The sequence below is a fragment of the Muscardinus avellanarius genome (assembly GCF_963383645.1).
Source record: "Muscardinus avellanarius genome assembly, chromosome: 10".
Lineage (NCBI taxonomy): Eukaryota > Metazoa > Chordata > Mammalia > Rodentia > Gliridae > Muscardinus > Muscardinus avellanarius.
The window spans coordinates 72,242,478-72,260,203 of NC_137796.1; the positions used below are offsets into that span (position 1 = coordinate 72,242,478).

The 17,726-nt window shown below is 50.7% G+C and overlaps 1 protein-coding gene across 3 annotated transcripts in view; it reads right to left on the reverse strand.

Moving 5' to 3' along the window:
* Positions 1-13,469: 13,469 nt before the first annotated feature.
* Positions 13,470-17,726, reverse strand: part of GNA12 (G protein subunit alpha 12) — a gene marked incomplete at both ends in the record, with an annotated part of 96,127 nt that continues 91,870 nt past the window's right edge. For 2 of the 3 annotated variants that reach the window (XM_080703227.1, XM_080703226.1), the window contains 2 exons: positions 13,470-14,039; positions 15,486-15,536. In XM_080703227.1, coding sequence (XP_080559353.1) covers positions 13,470-14,039; positions 15,486-15,536 — 621 coding nt within the window. The remainder of the gene's footprint in view (positions 14,040-15,485; positions 15,537-17,726) is intronic. The other variant, XM_080703228.1, reaches the window with a different exon arrangement.

Below are 17,726 nucleotides of genomic sequence, written 5' to 3' on the forward strand. Positions count from 1 at the left end.
CATGGTGGCACGTGCCTGTAATCCCAGACCTTGGGAGGCTGAGACAGGAGGATTGCAGAGTCAGGAGCAGCCTCAGCAATTTGGCAAGACTTGGTTTCAAAATAAAAATAAACAGGAGCCGGGCGTGGTGGCGCACGCTTATAATCCCAGCATTTGGGAGGCTGAGACAGGAGGATCTCGGTTCACAGCCAGCCTCAGCTACTTAGTGAGGCCCTTTGCAACTCAGTGAGACTCTGTTTCAAAATAAAGAATAAAAAATGGGCTGGGGGTGGAGCTCAGAGGTAAATGCCCCTGGGTTCCATCCCCAGTACTGCAAAAATAAATAAATAAATAAATAAATAAATAAATAAATAAATAAATAAATAAATAAATGAAAAGTGCTGGGGTGTGGCTTAGAGGTAGAATGTCCCCGGGTCCAATCCTCAGAGCCAAAACAACAACAAAATGTGCAAGGCTCAGTCCAGCAGTCAAGCTAAGGGTGGAGCCCAGTCCCTATTTAGAGGCCGCCAAGTTCAAAGGGGAGGCAGGAACATTCCTGGGACGCACTCACCCACACGCTGAAGGTCCGAGCACACACGGTGCCAAGCCCAGCCGCCCTCTAGACCCGATGGGCTGGGCAGCCAGGCCTCCCAGGGACCAGCAGCTGCACCCAAAGGCCACCCAGGAAACTGTACCTCTCAACGGGTCCCTTCTAAGCATGAGGGGAGGTTGTGCGTCTGCCACCCTGGATTCTCAAAACAACAGTGCGGGCAGGTACCACGGTCCCGCTCTGTCTGGGGAAGCTGAGATGCAGGCTTCGTGACCCACAGGCGCCTTGGGATGGAGGAGTCGGAGTTCAGGCTCCTGTGGCCCAGTGGGAGCCACTGCGCCTTCCCAGCACTCCCTGCTCCTTAGGGAAGGAAGCAGTCTGGATGTTCCTGAGCAGAAAGGGGAGGCGTGAGCGTGGGGGGCTGCACCCCAACTTCCCGCAGCCCCAGCATTGAGCCTGGCTCCTGATGACCAGGATACGACCAGCGGCTGCAGAACCCTCAGACTCTCTAAGGAAGGCGGAGTGGGTGGCCGGCGCTCCCAGGTGGAGATGCCAACCAAAACAGCCCGGGGCAGCTGGGGCTTGTGGAGCTGCTTTTACAAGGAGGGCACGTCCCCGGGAGGGATCGTTCCGCTCCGTGAAGATGGAGTAGCAGGGATTTCTTTGTGTGTGTGTGTACTGGGATTGAATCCATGGGTGTTCCACCTCTGAGCTATCCCCCCAGTCCTTATTCCTATTATTATTATTATTATTATTATTATTATTATTATTATTATCATTATTATTTTTGTGGTACTGGGGATGGAACCAAGGGGCTTTCTACCTCCAGGCTACACTCCCAGACCTATTTTATATTTTATTGGGAAACAGGGTCTCACTAAGTTGCTGAGAACCTCACTAAGTAACTGAGGCTGGCTTTGAACCTGTGTGATCCTCCTGTCTCAGCCTCCCAAGTGCAGGGATTACAAACATGCACCACCATGCCTGGCTTTTTATTTATTTATTTATTTATTTATTTATTTATTTATTTATTTATTTTTACAGTACTAGGGATTGAACCCAGGGGCACTTTACCTCTGAGCTACACCCCCAGCCCTATTTTTTATTCTTTATTTTGAAACAGGGTCTCGCTAAATTGCAGAGGGCCTCACTAAGTATCTGAGGCTGGCTGCCAACCTGTGATCCTCCTTCTCAGCCTCCCAAGTACTGGGATTACAAGCATGTGCCACCATGCCTGGATATTTTTTCTTTTGAAACAGAGTCTTGCTAAATTGCTGAGGCTGGCCTTGAACCTGCAATCCTCCTGTCTCAGCCTCTCAAGTACTGGGACTACAGGTATGAGTCACCATGCCCAGCTAGAAGAGATCTCGGAGACTCCTTTTAGGTGGCTCCCTCAGCAGCTACAGCCAGGCTGGGAAGACACTAATGCCATCCTTGGGAGAGGCCTGCGGTGGGTCTCAAGCCTGACCCTGTGTCCTGGGTGTGTGTAGTGGGGAAATGCACATGGGGACCTGGTTTTCATGAAACCCAAGGAAATAGCAAATTTATGCCAAAGACACGTGCTCCTGAGAATGAAGAAAGTACCTCCCGCATGGCTGCAGAGAACCCTGGCTTTGGGTACATGCAGGAATCAACACCAGAACACATGCAAACGGCCAGTGGGAATGGCTGACAGGCCTTTCCTTCTCCCAGCATACGCAGCGTCAACTCGATGGATGAGAACCCGAAATAGCTGAGGCTTATTTTTGAGCTGGCTTCTTGGTAAGAGGCAAATGAAAACAAGCTTCAGTCAGGTTCGTTTTAAGAAGCAACTTCCAAGAAATGGCCGTGGGTCACGGGGCGTTCAGTCCACCCCCGCCTTCAGCATTCCCAGCAAAGGTCTGAGGCCATCCAGGCCACCCCGCGCCGCGCCTGCCGGCTGCTCCCTCGCTCCTGAGGGCTGCAGAGGGTCGCTCCGCCAAGGGTCCTCGACAAGCCCGTCCCACTGGACCCTCTCCAGAACATTCCAGCCCTCCACAACTTGTCATTTCAAATGCCACCACCGAAGCTGGGCGTGGTGACACACACCGGTAATCTCAGTCTTTGGGAGGCTGAGACAGGAGTATTGGAAGTTCGAGGCCAGCCTCAGCAGCTTAGTGAGACTTTGGGAAAGTTTTCCTGATCCTGTTTCAAAAAAACAAAAACAAAACCAAAAAAAAAAAGCCGGTGTGGTGGTACACACCTATAATCCCAGTACTTGTGAGGCTGAGACAGGAAGATTGCAGGGGGTGTAGCTCGGAGGTAGAATGCTCCTGGGTTCCATTCCCAGTACCACAAAAAACCAAACCAAACAAACAAATAAAAACTGGATGGATTTCATTCTTCCTCCTCTCTTGTTCTGGGGATTGAACCCAGGGGTACTCTACCACTAAGCTACACCCCAGCCCTTTTTAAATTTTGATACAGGGTCTTGCTAAGTTGCCCCCTTTTCCTGAAATGAGATGCCATTGTCCTCTACTCCCCTAGGGAGTGATTGGTGGTCCCTTGATGCCCCTCTGGGGCTCCAGCGCTCCCTCTGGTGGACAGGAAGGGCAGGGCAGCATCCTGACTACCATCCTAACACCCCTGAGGGGCTGGGTGGGGTCGCTCTGGGCTGGCATGGGTGGGGGTGGTCTAGAGGTGAGGAGTTTCTTTTTTCTTCTTTTTTTCCCTTTTTTTTGGTACTGGGGATTGAATCTAGGGACATTCTACCTCTGGGTTACACTCCCAACCCGATTTAATTTTTTATTTTGAATCTGGGTCTAATTTTTGAGGCCCTTGCTAAGTTGCTGAGGCTGGCTTTGAACTTGCAACCCTCCTGATCATCCTCCTGAGTGCTGGTTGCACAGGTGTGCCCCACTGTGAGAATTTTCTCTTTATTTCTCTAATTGTGTCTCCCTGTCATAGCTGTGTTATGTGGGGTTCTTGAGGGTCACCGACACAAGCAGGAGCCATGCCTGCAGAAGGCAGAGGAGGGTTCTGGGTATAGCCCCCTGCCTGGCTGCAGGCCCCAGACCCCCGCTCACAACAGGCTTCTGGCGGTGACAGTTTTGCCTGACCACATGAGCTGTGGCCACTACCTGGCTGCCGTTCTTATTTTAGGTACTGGGGATGGAACTCAGGGGCATTCTACCTCCAAGCTACCCCCCAGCCCTTTTTCATTTTTTTTTTTTTTTAATTTCAGAACAGGGTCTAAGTTGCTGAGGCTGGCTTTGAATCTGTGATCCTCGTGTCTCAGCCTCTCAACTACTGGGATTACAGGCATACACCACCATGCCTGGTTATTTCTTTTTATTTTTGAAATAAGGTCTTGCTAAATTGCTAAAGGTTTTGCTCATTTACTGAGGCTGGCTCAAATCTGCCATCCTCTTGCCTGCGCTGTTCTTAACAGTCCAGTCCAATTGGAGACACATCCACATGTGGACGTGCAGTGCCAAGGTCACAGATGACCGTGAAAAAAAAAAAAAAAAGAATAGTCTGTGTTACTTGGGTTTTCTATAATGCTTGCATACCACATTTCCATTCTCGCTTCTATTTTTGGTGCTGGGGGTTGAACCCAGGGGCATTCTGACTCTGAGCTACACCCCTAGCCCTATTTTATTATTAATTATTATTATTATTATTATTATTATTATTATTATTATTGTGTGTGTGTGTGTGTGTGTGTGTGTGTGTGTGTGATACTGGTGATGGAACTCAGGGGCATTCTACCTCTGAGCTATATCCCCAGCCCTAATTTTTATTCTTTACTTTGAAATAAGGTCTTGCTAAGTTGTGGAGGGCCTCACTAAGTAGTTGAGGCTGTCCATTAACCTCCACCCTCCTGTCTCAGCTTCACAAGTACTGGAATTACAAGCATATATTTTATTTTTATTTTGAAATAGGGTGTCACTAAGTTGCAGAGGGCCTTACTAAGTAGCTGAGGCTGGCCACAAAGTTGCGTCTATTTTATTTTTATTTTCAAAGAGAGTGTTACTAAGTTGCAGAGGGCCTCACTAAGTAGCTAAGGCTGGCCATGAACCCAGATCCTCCTGTCCCAGCTTCACAACTACTAGGATTACAAGCATGCACCACTATGCATGGCCATATTTCCATTCTCAAAATTCTTAAATGATATGAACCTGAATTTAAAAGCTTTGCAGGAGCCAGGTGTGGTGGCACATGCTTGAAATCCCAGCATTTGGGAGGCTGAGACAGGAGGATTGCAGTTCGTGGACAGCCTCAGCTACTTAGTGAGGCCCTCTGCAACTTAGTGATACCCTCTTTCAAAAATAAAGAATAAAGCCGGGCGTGGTGGCGCACGCTTGTAATCCCTGCACTTGGAAGGTGGAGACAGGAAGATCACACAGGTTTGAAGACAGCCTCGCTGGCTTAAGAGACCCTGTTTCCAAATAAAATATAAAATGGGTCTGGGAGTGTAGCCTGGAGGTAGAAGGGTTCCATCCCCAGTACCACACACACAAAAAAAAGAATAAAAAATAGGGCTGAGGGTGTAGCTAGGAGGTAGAATGCCCCTGGGTTCCATCCCCAGTACCGTAAAAAAAAAAAAAAAAAAAAAAAAAGGCGGCTGGGCGTGGTGGCGCACGCAGGTTCGAAGCCAGCCGTGCTGGCTTAAGAGACCCTGTTTCTAAATAAAAACATAAAAAAATAGGTCTGGGAGTATAGCCTGGAGGTAGAAGGGTTTCCAGAAACCCCAGTACCACCAAAAAAAAAAAAAAAAAAAAAAAAAAAAAAAAAAAACTTTACAGGAAGAAGAAGAAACTCTAGAAACCGACCTGAAAGCAGGACTTGCCATTTGAGCTTCATCGGTAATGACCTGGGGTTTGGAATGTGAGGTCCCATCAGGCCACTGACAAAGCTGCCACTCATCACTGGATGGAAGTTGCGGGCAGGGCACTGTTTGTAGAGGTAGAACGATCTGCGAGTTCTGTGCGGGAGCCTCCTCTGTGACATCACTCCCGCGTCAGCGTGGGCGGCTGGAGTCCTGTGTGTCCCCACACAGATCCACGTAGCCAGCAGCTACTAATGTCTCGTGTTTGATCACTCTGCCCATTTTTTTTATATTGGGGATTGAACCCAGAGGCATTCTACGTTTAAGCTACACCCCAGGCCTATTTTATTTTGAAAGAACAGAGTCTCACTATGTTGCTGAGGTTGGCCTCAAACCTGTGGTTCTTCTGTCTCAGCCTCCCAAATACGGGGATCACAGGCATGCATTACTGCGTGTGGCTTTCGGAAAGCTTTTGAAAATACCTATTAAATGGGTCACTTCGGCAGTGCTGTGCTTCCGGATTTTCAAGCATCAGGGTTAAAGCTGTCGGTGCAATTTAACAAGGAGGGAAGGCGAGGGGTGACTGGATCAGGGGACAGTATTTCTATTTACACCAATTCCGTGGGCAGCATTTTTTGGCCATGGCCTTGCAAGCCCAGCGCTCACTTCTCAGATTCCATCCACACCTACGGGTCTGTGCTTGAGACAGTTATTAGGTAGAAAAAGGACTGGCAGGTTGAGTGAGCGCTGAGCAGGATGAGATTCCTGTCCAGGGGTGTGATGACGAGGAGACAGGGCTGTCGGCACCGCAGACGCCAAGGTGGGAAAGGGAAGGAGACGCAGGATAGACGCAGGCCAGAGCCACGCACCCGCTGTCCTGTGCAGCCGCCTTCCTCACCCGTGCCCTCGGTCCACATCCAGGCCCACAGGAGACCTCTGCTTCTGGAGAGGCGCCTGCTCAGAGGCAGGTTTTACCCAGGAAGCCTGTGGAAACGACACTAAAGGCGTGCAGAGGCCCACCTCACGCACGTTCTCCCACTCCCCGCAGAGGCTGACGGCCATGTTCAGAGGGTTCACTGTATGGGAGCAGCCGTGGGAACTGGCACTCTGATGGGAGGTGACATACTAGGAAGACAGAGGTAATTTAAGGCTTTTTTATTTTTTGTGGTACTGGGGATAGAATCTGGGGCATTCTATCTCTGCACTGTATCCCTAGCCCTATTTTTAATTTTTTTTTTTTGCAGTACTGGGGATGAAACCCAAGAGCATTCTACCTCTGAGTAATACCCTCAGCCCTATTTTTTATTCTTTCTTTTGAAACAGTCTCACTGAGTTGCAAAGGGCCTCACTAAGTAGCTGAGGCTGGCTTTGAACCTGCACAATCCTCCTGTCTCAGCCTCCCAAGTACTGGGATTACAAGCGTGCGCCACCAGGCTTGGCTCTTATTCGTTCTTTTGAAACAGGGTCTCACTAAATTGCAGAGGGCCTCACTAAGTAGCTGAGGCTGGCTGCAAACCTGAGATCCTCTTGTCACAGTCTCCCAAATGCTGGGATTGCAAGTGTGCACCACCACGCCTGGCTTACTTAAGGCAAATTTTAATAGACTTATTATTTTTTGTGGTGATGAAGATTGAACCCAGGGGCATTCTGCCTCTGAGCTATATCTCCAGCCCTATTTTATTTTTTATACTGAAAATGACCTCACTAAATTGCAGAGGTTGGCCTTGAACCTGTGATCATTCTGTCTTAGCCTCCCAAGTACTAGGATTACAGGTATGTGCCTGGCTTTAAAATGCGCTTTTTAGTTGGTTGTGGTGGCATAGGCCTATAATTCCAGTACTTGGGAGGTGGAGACAGGAGGATCACAGGTTCAAGGTTAGTCTCAGCAACTCAGTGAGACCGACAACCTAGTGAGACCCTGTTCCAAAATAAATGAATAAAAATGGGGGTATAGTTCAGGGGTGCAATGCCCCTGAGCTCAGTCCCCTGCACCCCATACAATAAAATACGTGAAATAAAGTATAGTGCTTCTGGTGTGCCGGGTGAGGGGCCCGTTGGGGAGCACCATGCCCTCTCAGTACCTACTGGGCACGGAGTTGTTCTGTAGTGATTGCCATGAGTACTGGAGCGAAACATGACCTGTACCTCCGTTCTAGCCAGCATGTGTGGCTGCACTCTGTGGGTGCAAAGCAAAGCGCAGGTAGGGTGGGTTCAGGACGCAGGGGCAGTGCACGGGGGCTGGGCCTGCCAACTGAATCCCTGGCTGTGCCTGGGGCAACAGAGAACAACGTGCCAACGGATTCTGGCTAGTTCTAACAGCAAGAAACAGGACGTTTGTAATGTTTTAAGTCAATCTGCACAATTTTTTTTTTTTTTTTTTTGGTGGTACTGGGGTTCATGGAAGCCCTTCTACCTCCGGGCTACACTCCCAGACCTATTTTTTTTTTTTTTTTGGAAATAGGGTTTCCTAAGCCAGCGCGTGCGGCTGGCTTCGAACCTGCGCGATCCTCCTGTCTCCGCTTCCCAAGCGCGGGGATCACAAGCGTGCGCACCACACCCGGCAATCTGCACAATTTTTGGCACTTGAGTTTCAGCCTCTTAGATGAGCCAGGCATGGTGGTCCACCCCTGTGGTGGTCCGCCCCTGTGGTGGTCCGCCCCTGTAATCCCAGCACGTGGGAGGCTGAGATAGGAAGATTGCAGTTTGAAGCCAATCTCAGCAAATTAGCAAGACCCTCGGCAACTTGGCAAGGCCCTGTTTCAAAACAAAAAATTAAATAGGGCTGGGGTATAGTTCTGAGGTAGAGTGCCTCTGAGTTCAATCCCGTGTTCCTCCTAAAAAATTCTCTTAAGAGAGCTGGGTGTGGTGGCTCAAGCTTGTAATCCCAGCATTTGGGAGGCTGAGACAGGAGGATCCGGGTTCACGGACAGCCTCAGCTACTCAGTGAGGCCCTTGGCGATTCAGTGAGACCCTGTTTCAAAATAAATAATAGGACTGGGGGTGTAGCTTGGAGGTAAAATGCCTCTGGGTTCTACAGTTCCCTTAGATGAACAACTTCCCTCTGTCCATAGCATGCACCAACCTCTCTGGGGAGAGCTAATGTGAGAGACACTGGTGGCAGAGACCTCTTGTGTCACCCTGAGGCTGCTGGATGGGGTTGGTGCAGTGCTGCTGGCCTACGCATGCGTGGAAGCTCCCCAGACAGCTGGTGGTGGGGACTGGCTCTGGACCACGGCTGCAGGGTGGAGGCTGAAATGAGGATGGAATCAGCTATCTCAGCTCCACCGTGCAGGTAGCAAAGGTTGGGCGAGGCGGGCCCTGCGACTATGGGGGGACTGCACTTCCGCAGGAAGCTCCCCTCAACTGTGAATGGCCGGGAACAGGCTCACCTGGGTGAAACACAAAATGAGCTCATTGTTAATAAAAAGGTGCCAATGTGGCAGGCCCGGAACAGCAGCCCACTGGACCCTATTTTATTTTTTATTTTGAAACAGGGTCTCACTAAGTTGCTGACGGGTCTAAATTGCTGAGGGCTGGCCTTGAACCTGCAATCCTCTTGTCTCAGCCTCCCAAGTACTGGGATCACAGGCGTGCACCACCGTGCCCTTTATTTTTACCGGACAGGACCAGGCTAGAAAGGGAGACCCTCTGACCAGCCATGGCCACTGGTGTCCACCCACAGCGCTCCCCCACCCATCAGAGGCCGGGGTAAAACAGGTACTGCGGGGACCAGAGTAGCAGCTCTTGGGCTTAGCATTAGTTTCTGGGCCAGACACAGAAACAGGCCTCTTGTTTGCAGGCCGAGGCAGGTTTCTACTGTTTCTGTGAAATGAACAAGAGGCCAGGCCACGTGTCCATGAACTCCTGGAAAGTCACCGTCAGCGAGATGGGAGGCCCGGGAGCAGGGATCTCACAATGATGTCACAGGGGAGCGGGGTTCTCAGGCCGGGGCTAAACACAAGGGCGACCCTCACACCTCACCTGCACCACACTCCACTCTGGGAGCAGAGAGAAACCCCGCTGTCCTCTGAGCTCCCTCCTCTTCCAAGCCTCGCTAATGTGGCTACCAATTCCTAGGAATACCCGGTTCAGGATATTTCAGAACTCCCTTCTTTCCTCAGCATCCTGCTCTCCTGTTCCGGGGCTGTATTCTCAAGGTAGGAACCTCAGAGCTAGGAAGAACTCAGCTCTCCAAGGGACAGGAGACAGGGGCTGGGTGAGCCATCGCTGACCACAGGAGGTACGGCCACCCCCTGCAGGGCAGGCAGAGCCCCGCACAAATGGGGCCCTTGAGGGAACATCCTGGAGGGAGGCATCCAGGGCAAAAGGGCAAGAGAAGGGGCCACGGGGGCGAGCTGCGTGTGGTTTGAAGTTAGTCGTCACCCAGAGAGGAACCAGGTGGCAGTCTGGAAATCAAATCCCCTGCTTTAATATTGTGAATAGTAAAAAATAGCCTATCATTAAGTTCTAGAGAGTTCTAAAAGGGGAGCTGGGCTGGGCGTGGTAGTGCACACTTGTAATCCCAGCATTCAGGAGGCTGACACCTGGAGGATCGTGGTTCGTGGACAGCCTCAGCTACTTAGTGAGCCCCTCCGCAACTCAGTGAGACCCTGTTTTGAAATAAAGAATAAAGCCGGGTGTGGTGGCGCACGCTTGTAATCCCTGCGCTTGGGAGGCTGAGACAGGAGGATCACACAGGTTTGAAGTCAGCATCAACTACTTAGTGAGGCTCTCAGCAACTTAGTGAGACCCAGCTTAAAAAAAAATATATATATATATATATACATATACATATATGTGTGTGTGTGTGTGTGTGTGTGTGTGTGTGTGTGTATTATAAGGTCTGGGAGTATAGCCCAGAGATAGTAGAAAGACTCTGGTTCCATCCCAACCCCAGTACCAAAAAAAAAAAGAATAAAATATAGGGCGGGGTTGTAGTTTGGAGGTAGAATGCCCCTGGGTTCCAGACCCACAATAAATAAATAAATAAATAAATAAATAAATAAAATGGGAGCTGGGTGTGGTGGCACATGCTTGTGATCCCAGTACTTGGGAGCCTGAGATCAGAGGCTCAAGGCCAGCCTCAGCAACTCAGTGAGACTCTGCTTCAAAATAAGAAAGAAAAAAAAGGGCTGGGAGTGTAGCTGAGAGGTAGAACACCCCTGGCTTCAATCCCCAGAACCAAAAAGAAACTAAAAACACAAAACAAAAATGATATCATTGGAATTAACTAATGATGAACCTTCAAGAGAAATCAGGATTGGAATTATTTGCTCTAAATTTTGGGAACAAAAATTAAAAAATTAATTTAGTGTTGGTTCTGAAAGCTGAGTGATGTTCAGCAAAGAAAAACTTGGGATTTATTCTAGCTAATGTCCAGAGACTGAAGGTGTGCAACTCTCAGCCCAGGTCCTCCCCACGAAGCCAACTCGGGCCTGGGGTGAGGATGAGTGCTGGCCCCGAGCCACTGTCCCCAGCAGTGCCTCCGTCCACGTGCCTGGTCAGTCAGTGCGTCCAAAGCCCAGCAGTCACCAGTCGTAACTAATCAGCTTGCTTCTCTCTCCTGAGGCACTGGGGATGGAACCCAGGGGCATTCTGCCTCTGAGCTGACCTTCAGCCTTACTTTTCAACTTTGAAACAGGGCCTCACTAAGTTGCTGAGGCTGGTCTCAAATCTGTGATCCTCTTGTCTCAGCCTCCAAGCACCGGCATTACGGGCCTGTGCCACCACACCTGGCTCAACTTGCTTCAACATTCTTGATCTTGGAGTTAAAAATAACCTAAATTTTCTTTTATCAAGGAAGGAGGAAAATGGTAAGAATAAGAATTCTAGAGATCTCTATAGATTACAGAATTATGATTTGAGGCCTTTGAAACAATTTCTCCCAAACAAGGGTTAAAAATATATTTCAGTAAAAACTTTACAGGTGTTCTATTGTAAACAGTATAACTATGAGGAAGGTGTCTTGTTTTGAGGAAGTTTATTGTTACATTTTTGCAAGAAGAGATGAGGCAAATACCTCCTGCTTCTCCAACATGGCAATTAAAAAAAGGACAATAGTCAAGGGTAACAGTGAAATTAAAATAAAAAAATACAAAGGCCTAAGGTTCTGGAGACAAAAAATGACTACAATCTATGTGTAGAAAAGTTGTAAATGACTTCAGTTTAGCCTTGCAGATGGTTATCTTCTCCAATTACAACACTTCAGAGTGGGGCTGTCCTTCAAGGTGCCCCCCATCATTAGAAAGAGGCGGCTGGGCTGAGTGAGCCAGGGTGGGGCCAGGGTGCAGAGCCCGACTCCACCGTCCCACCTGCCTTCTGTTTGGCTGAACAAAACCACCTCTCTCACTACTCACACGCTCCCAGGTTTGGAGGTGACGGGCACACACGTCCAGGGTACACTGGCACACTGCTGCGGCTGGCTGCAGCGATCCTGCTGGCCCGCCGGCTACGGGGCAGCATCGGAACTTGACAGAGCCAGGGAGGGCACTGGCGTGGGGAGAAATGAGTGGCCGGCGTCCCCCGGGCTCTGCATCCTAACAGATGCATGACTGCAGAACACCGATCCGGGCAAGGAGAGCTCACCGTGCCATGGACCAGGCCGCCCCACGCTGTGCCCAGCTGAGACTGCCCCGGGCCCATCCTGATGAGCCTGCTGAGGCTACTGGTTTCAACATGGCCATCGAAACTGCAGCGTTGAAGAGATAAAGGAAGTACAAAAAAGTCCTCAGTGACTTTTCCTTTCCAGCCAAAGAAAAGAGCCCAAACCCCAGCGGGCACTGACATAGCCCGTGAGCGCCAGGAAAGACCTGGAGCTGTCTCCTCATTAAAGCGAGGCGGTGACCCGGGTGATTCAGGCTTTTCCTCCCTCTGCTTCTGGTTTAGCATCCGCCATGAGATTCACTATCCGGTGCTAAAACGGGCCAAGAGTGAGGCGCAGAAGGGACACGAGGGTCAGGAGCAGCATGACTTGCGGACAGGGACTCTGGATGTGCTGGGAGCCACAGCGACACTCCCAGCCGGCGTGCCCTTTGTTTTAAATGCTGGAGGAGCCCTTTCCACAGACTCACTTAGGAGACAAAGGCATGAGTGGCCGGAAGTAGGGTGAGGTGTTGTGGACAGCGAGAGACCTGGTGGGTGACAGGACAAGCTACCTGGGCCTAAGATGTGCGGCTCCTGTCAACACGCACAGCCTTCTGCAGGATCAGGAGCAGAGCTTGGCCCCAGTGCTACTTGCTCTGCGTGTACAGCCACAGAAGTGAGAGGCGGACGGCAGGCAGGCTGAGAGGCGTGCTGGGCGCAGGCTGGCTGTGCTGGGGCTGGCGCGGCGGCCTCTGCAGACCCGTGTCTCCAGGGCCTTTGGGCTTCCCGCTGCTGGGAAGTCCCGAGCAGCTGCAGCAATAATGAAGCCTGGCAAGGAGAAGCTCTCTTTTCCCCCAAACAAGGACACGCTACACGCTGCCAACTGGGGGGGTCACAAGATGACTCGGGAGTTAGATTGAGAAGCCATCTGCAAGGCCACTTGGTGGATGTGTTTTTGCCACTGGGCGGGAAAGGGAAAGGGTGAGAATTAAGCACCACTGTATGCACACAGGCGGGGCCACGGCTGCAGCTGATCCCGACCCCACTGACGAGGCCGAGCTGCCACAGGGTGTTAAGGCAAGGTCTCAGTTCCTGGCCTCGTCTTCTACAGGGGAGCGGGGCTCTCAGGACGTGAGCACAAGTTTTAAAGGCAGTGTGGTTGCTTGGGAGCTGGCCTCACCCTGAGCCGGGCTGCAGGGCCAGCTCGGGCGCTCTGGGCGAGGCAAAGCTTTCTGGTTGGCCTGTCTCAGGGAAGGTGAGCGGGGCAGAGAGGAAAGCCGCCGCAAGGCCCACTGGGTTTGTGTTTTTGTCGTTAGGGCGAGACCGCGAAAGTGCGCACAATCGTTGATTAAGTTGTGTCAGGAAAGGAATAAGGTGTCTGTAAAAGGAAGGAAAGCTGTGTTAGGTATTACGGATTAACACCAAAGTGAGCACTTGGGTTTCAGTAGTTTCACTAGTCCCCAGATTCAGTAGCTAACATCACGTTCCCAAGTCCTCCTGCCTCCGGCTCCCGGCGCGGGGGCTGGACAGTGCGGCGGCGAGGCCCACCGCGGGCGGCCCGGGCTGCTCTCACTGCAGCATGATGTCCTTCAGGTTCTCCTGCAGGATGGTGTCCTTGACGGCGTGGAACACGAAGCGGATATTCTCAGTGTCTATGGCGGTGGTGAAGTGGTGGAAGAGCGGCTTGCTGCGGTTCCGCCTCTTGCGGTCGAAACACTGGACCAGGTAGCGCTGCACGTCCTCCAGCCGGTGTGGGTCGCCCTTGAAGTCGGGGAAGTGCTTCTTGATGCTGACGGTCTTCACCTTCTCCACCAGGAGGTCCATCTTGTTGAGGAAGAGGATTATAGAGACATTGAAGAAGAGCTTGTTGTTGACTATGGTCTCAAAGATGTTCATGGACTCCACCAGCCGGTTGGTGCGCCTGTCCTCCATGAGCACCTGGTCGTACTCGCTGGAGGACACCATGAACAGGATCGACGTGATCCCGTCGAAGCACTGGAACCACTTCTGGCGCTGGGACCGCTGGCCCCCCACATCCACCATCTTAAAGGGGATTTTTTTAATAACGAAGTCGTGTTCCACAATCCCCTTGGTGGCCTTCCTGGCCAGCAAGATGTCTTGCTTACTGGGGAAGTAGTTCTGTAAAATATAGGATGGGAGCCATTCAGGAGGGAGGGAGAGGACAGGAGAGAATGAGAACAAAAACATGGCAGAGACGGGGCGGGGAGGAGTCCACCAGGTTTGCAAGCAGTTGGACCAAACTCTACAGGCAGACTTCACTTGCAGAATTACACTCCTACTGTCAATAGAGAAGGACGAGGCCTCCTACCAAAATACACGAGGCGCACTGGGTGAGGGAGAGGGAGCAGCTCCTGAGTAGAACCTCACCCATTTCTCCTCCAGAAAATGGAGACATTTACCATCCTTTATTTGCTTCTGTACCGCAGGTGCCATTTATCTGCTTAGCATTACTGGGGATTGAACCCAGGGGAGTTCTACCTCTGAGATATACTCCCAGCCCTATTTATATTTTTAGTTTGCAACAGGGTCTCACTAAGTTGCTGAGGCTAGCTTTGAACCTGTGTTCCTATCTCAGCCTCCCAGGTACTGGGATTATAGGCATGCGCCAACATGCGTGGCTAGCCATAGATGTCTTTTATTTTTCTAATTTCCAGAACATGCACATTCCAAAACCTTATAATTTTTTTTTGGGGGGGCCATACTAGGGATTGAACCCAGGGACATTCTACCTTGGAGCTACATCTCTAGTCCTATTTTTTATTCTTAATTTTAAATCAGGGTCTCAGTAAATTGCAGAAGGACTCACTAAGTAGCTGAGGCTGGCCTTGAACTTGGGATCCTCCTGTTTCAGCCTCCCAGGCACTGGAATTACAAAGTGTGTGCCACCAAACCTGGCTTTCTAAATTATTATTATTATTATTATTAATTATTATTATTATTATTATTATTATTATTATTATTTTTTGGCAGTACTTGGGATGGAACCCAGGGGCATTCTACCTTCCAGCTACACCACCAGGCCTATTTTTATTCTTTATTTGGAAACAGGGTCTCACTGAGTTGGGAAGGGCCTCACTAAGTAGCTGAGGAACTGCGATCCTCCTGTCTCAGCCTCCAGAATGCTGGGATTACAAGCGTGCGCCACTACGCCCAGCTCTAAATTATTCTTGATGAAAGAGTGGGGCGATGGATCTGCCCCTGGGGGTGGGAGCAGGACTCGTGAGGCAGGACTGGCTGAGCGATGGCTGCTGCCTCCCCCTGGGGTTTTGTATCTCACTTGCTTTTGTATATGCTTGAATTTCCCTAAGAGCCAGTCACAGGAAATCCTTTGACTGCAAGTCCCCTCATGGTGACCACGGCAAAGTATTCTTTCAATTTCTTCTCCTTGCCTGGGACAGAGCGTAGCTCCGAGCTAGAGCACAGCGTTGCAGTGCTGCACACGGTAACCGGAGCACAGAGAGCTGCCGGGGCGCATGGCCAGGGCCCCTGTGACCAGCTTGCTTCGGGCCCCACACAACTGTTTCCCAGCCCCGGGCTGCAGATTCCTGCGGGGTGGCTGCTTACCAGCTGGCCAATGCGGTCCAAGTTGTCCAGGAAGTACTTCACTGATTCACCCTGTCACAAGAAAAACATTCATGGTTTAGTCTCAACGGAGGAACTCCAAGTCACAAGAAAAAGGACACAGAGTGCACATGCAATATTTAAAGTTAGAAAGCCATAGTATTTATTTTTAGTACTGGATCTAAAGGGCTAACTACCAGATCACAGGGCACTGGGGATTGAATCCAGGAGAGATTTGCCTCCAAGCTATACCCCCTAGCCCTTTCCATTTTGAAACAGAGTCTTGTTAAGTTGCTGAGGCTGATCTTGAGCCTGTGATCCTCCTGCCTCAGCCTCCTAAGTGCTAAGATTACAGATATGAGCCACCATGCCTGGCGAAAATCATGCAATGTTTAAAACAACTGTTTCTGCAGGGTGCTTGGCGGGTGCTGGCCTGCTCCAGGACCCTAGAACTCGGCTCCAGCATGTAGTTTTGCTTCTGACAAACGCGGCCCACAGGACCCTAGCCATTGTTCCTAAAGTGGTAAATCCTGGAGAGGAGGGCAAAGACAAAACATTTTCCTGTCTCTGGAAGCATTCCACGATGACGTCACTACTTGTGACTGAGTTACTGCACAGGGCTGGAGAACTCTGCCTGGATTCTGCAGTGGACTGAGAAGCCCTTCTCTGGACGGAGGACGGACAGAGCCACGATCCACAGCCAGGGGACTTTCGGATGCTCGCCAGCCTGCTGAAGGAGTGGCCAGCGATGGGCTTCATGGCACCTGCAGGGCAGGAGGGGCCTGGGATATTCAAATACTGGCTTAGAAAAACCAGTGCTGGAAACTACCCCCCCTTCTCTGAGTAAAACCTTTCTCTGAGTACCAATGAGGCAGGGCCTGGTGCTGCCAGCTGCCCTCCCTTCGGTTGTTTTTTTTGGTACTGGGGCTTGAATCCAGAAGCATTCTACTTCTGAGCTATACTCTCAGTCCTATTTGATTTTTTTAATTTTAATTTTTTATTTTTTTGGAGTACTGAATAGAACCCAGTCCAGCTATACCCTCAGCCCTATTTTTTTATTTGTTATTTTGAAACAGAGTCTGAGTTGCAAAGGGCCTAAGTAGCTGAGGCTATCCACAAACTGTAATCCTCCTAAGCCTCGAAAATGCTGGGATTACAAGAGTGAGCCTCCACGCCCAGATTAATTTTTTTAATTTTGAAACAGGGTTTTACTAAGTTGCGGAGGCCCCTGCACCTCCTGTCTTGGCTTCCCAAATACTGGGGTTACAGGTGTGCGCCTCCACACCCAGCTAAAATTTTTTATATTGAAACAGGGTCTTGCTATGTTGCTAAGCATGGCCTCAAATCTGTGATCCTGTCTCAGCCTCCCAGGTACTGGAATTACAGGCATGTGTCACCACGCCAGCTCTTCCTTGGGCTTTGTGGAAGACACCCTGGGAAAGCTCAGGTCACCGTGTACTTTCTCACAAGGTGTAAAGAGGCGAGGTCACACACATGTGCCAGTTGGCATTCTAGATTTTTAAGGAGGAAAGACCACTGGGAAGATGCCAGAGTATAGCTTGTGACTTCAAAAGAAAAGGTTGGGGAGTGATGGGAGCCATCAGCTCCCTAGTTCGCTTCTTTTGCTCCCTTGTCCCAGATAGACAAAAGGAGAAGAGAAATTTCCCTAGTTGCAGAGCCAACTTTTCCGCTCCGGAATGGCAGCCTTGAGGATGGTTCCAAGGGGAATATTTTCTTTAAGGGGAACATTTCTGCCACTGTAGCATGAATGACCGTCAGCAAGGTGATTTCTCTCCTTGCATTCGGGTGCTGAGCACAGGCTGCTCTGGTGCCGGCTCAGGAGTGGGAGGCATCCGTGAGCCCATGGGCATCCAGCCTGCCCCGGCGCTGTGGACGAGGAGGCCGTGGTTTGGACGGAGTGAGACAGCTCGGTCCTTCCTGCGGCCACGCTGTCTGCACACCTGCCTCTCCCACGTTCAACAGGAAGCAACTGACGGCGGGAAGTTTGCCGGAGCACTTGTGCACCTGATGGGCACAGCTTCCTTCCCTGTCACCTTCTCTCCTTCCTGCTTCTTGCACACAGTGCCAGCAACTCACGCTGGGCCGTGGCACCAGCGGAAGGAAAGTGGTTCTGCTCTCCCGGTGGGACTGCAGCTGGCTGGCAGAGTCCAGCAACACAAACACCGCAGCTGGCTGCCTCGTTGCCACGAGATGCGGGCATGTGGGCGCACGCGCTCTGCCCCA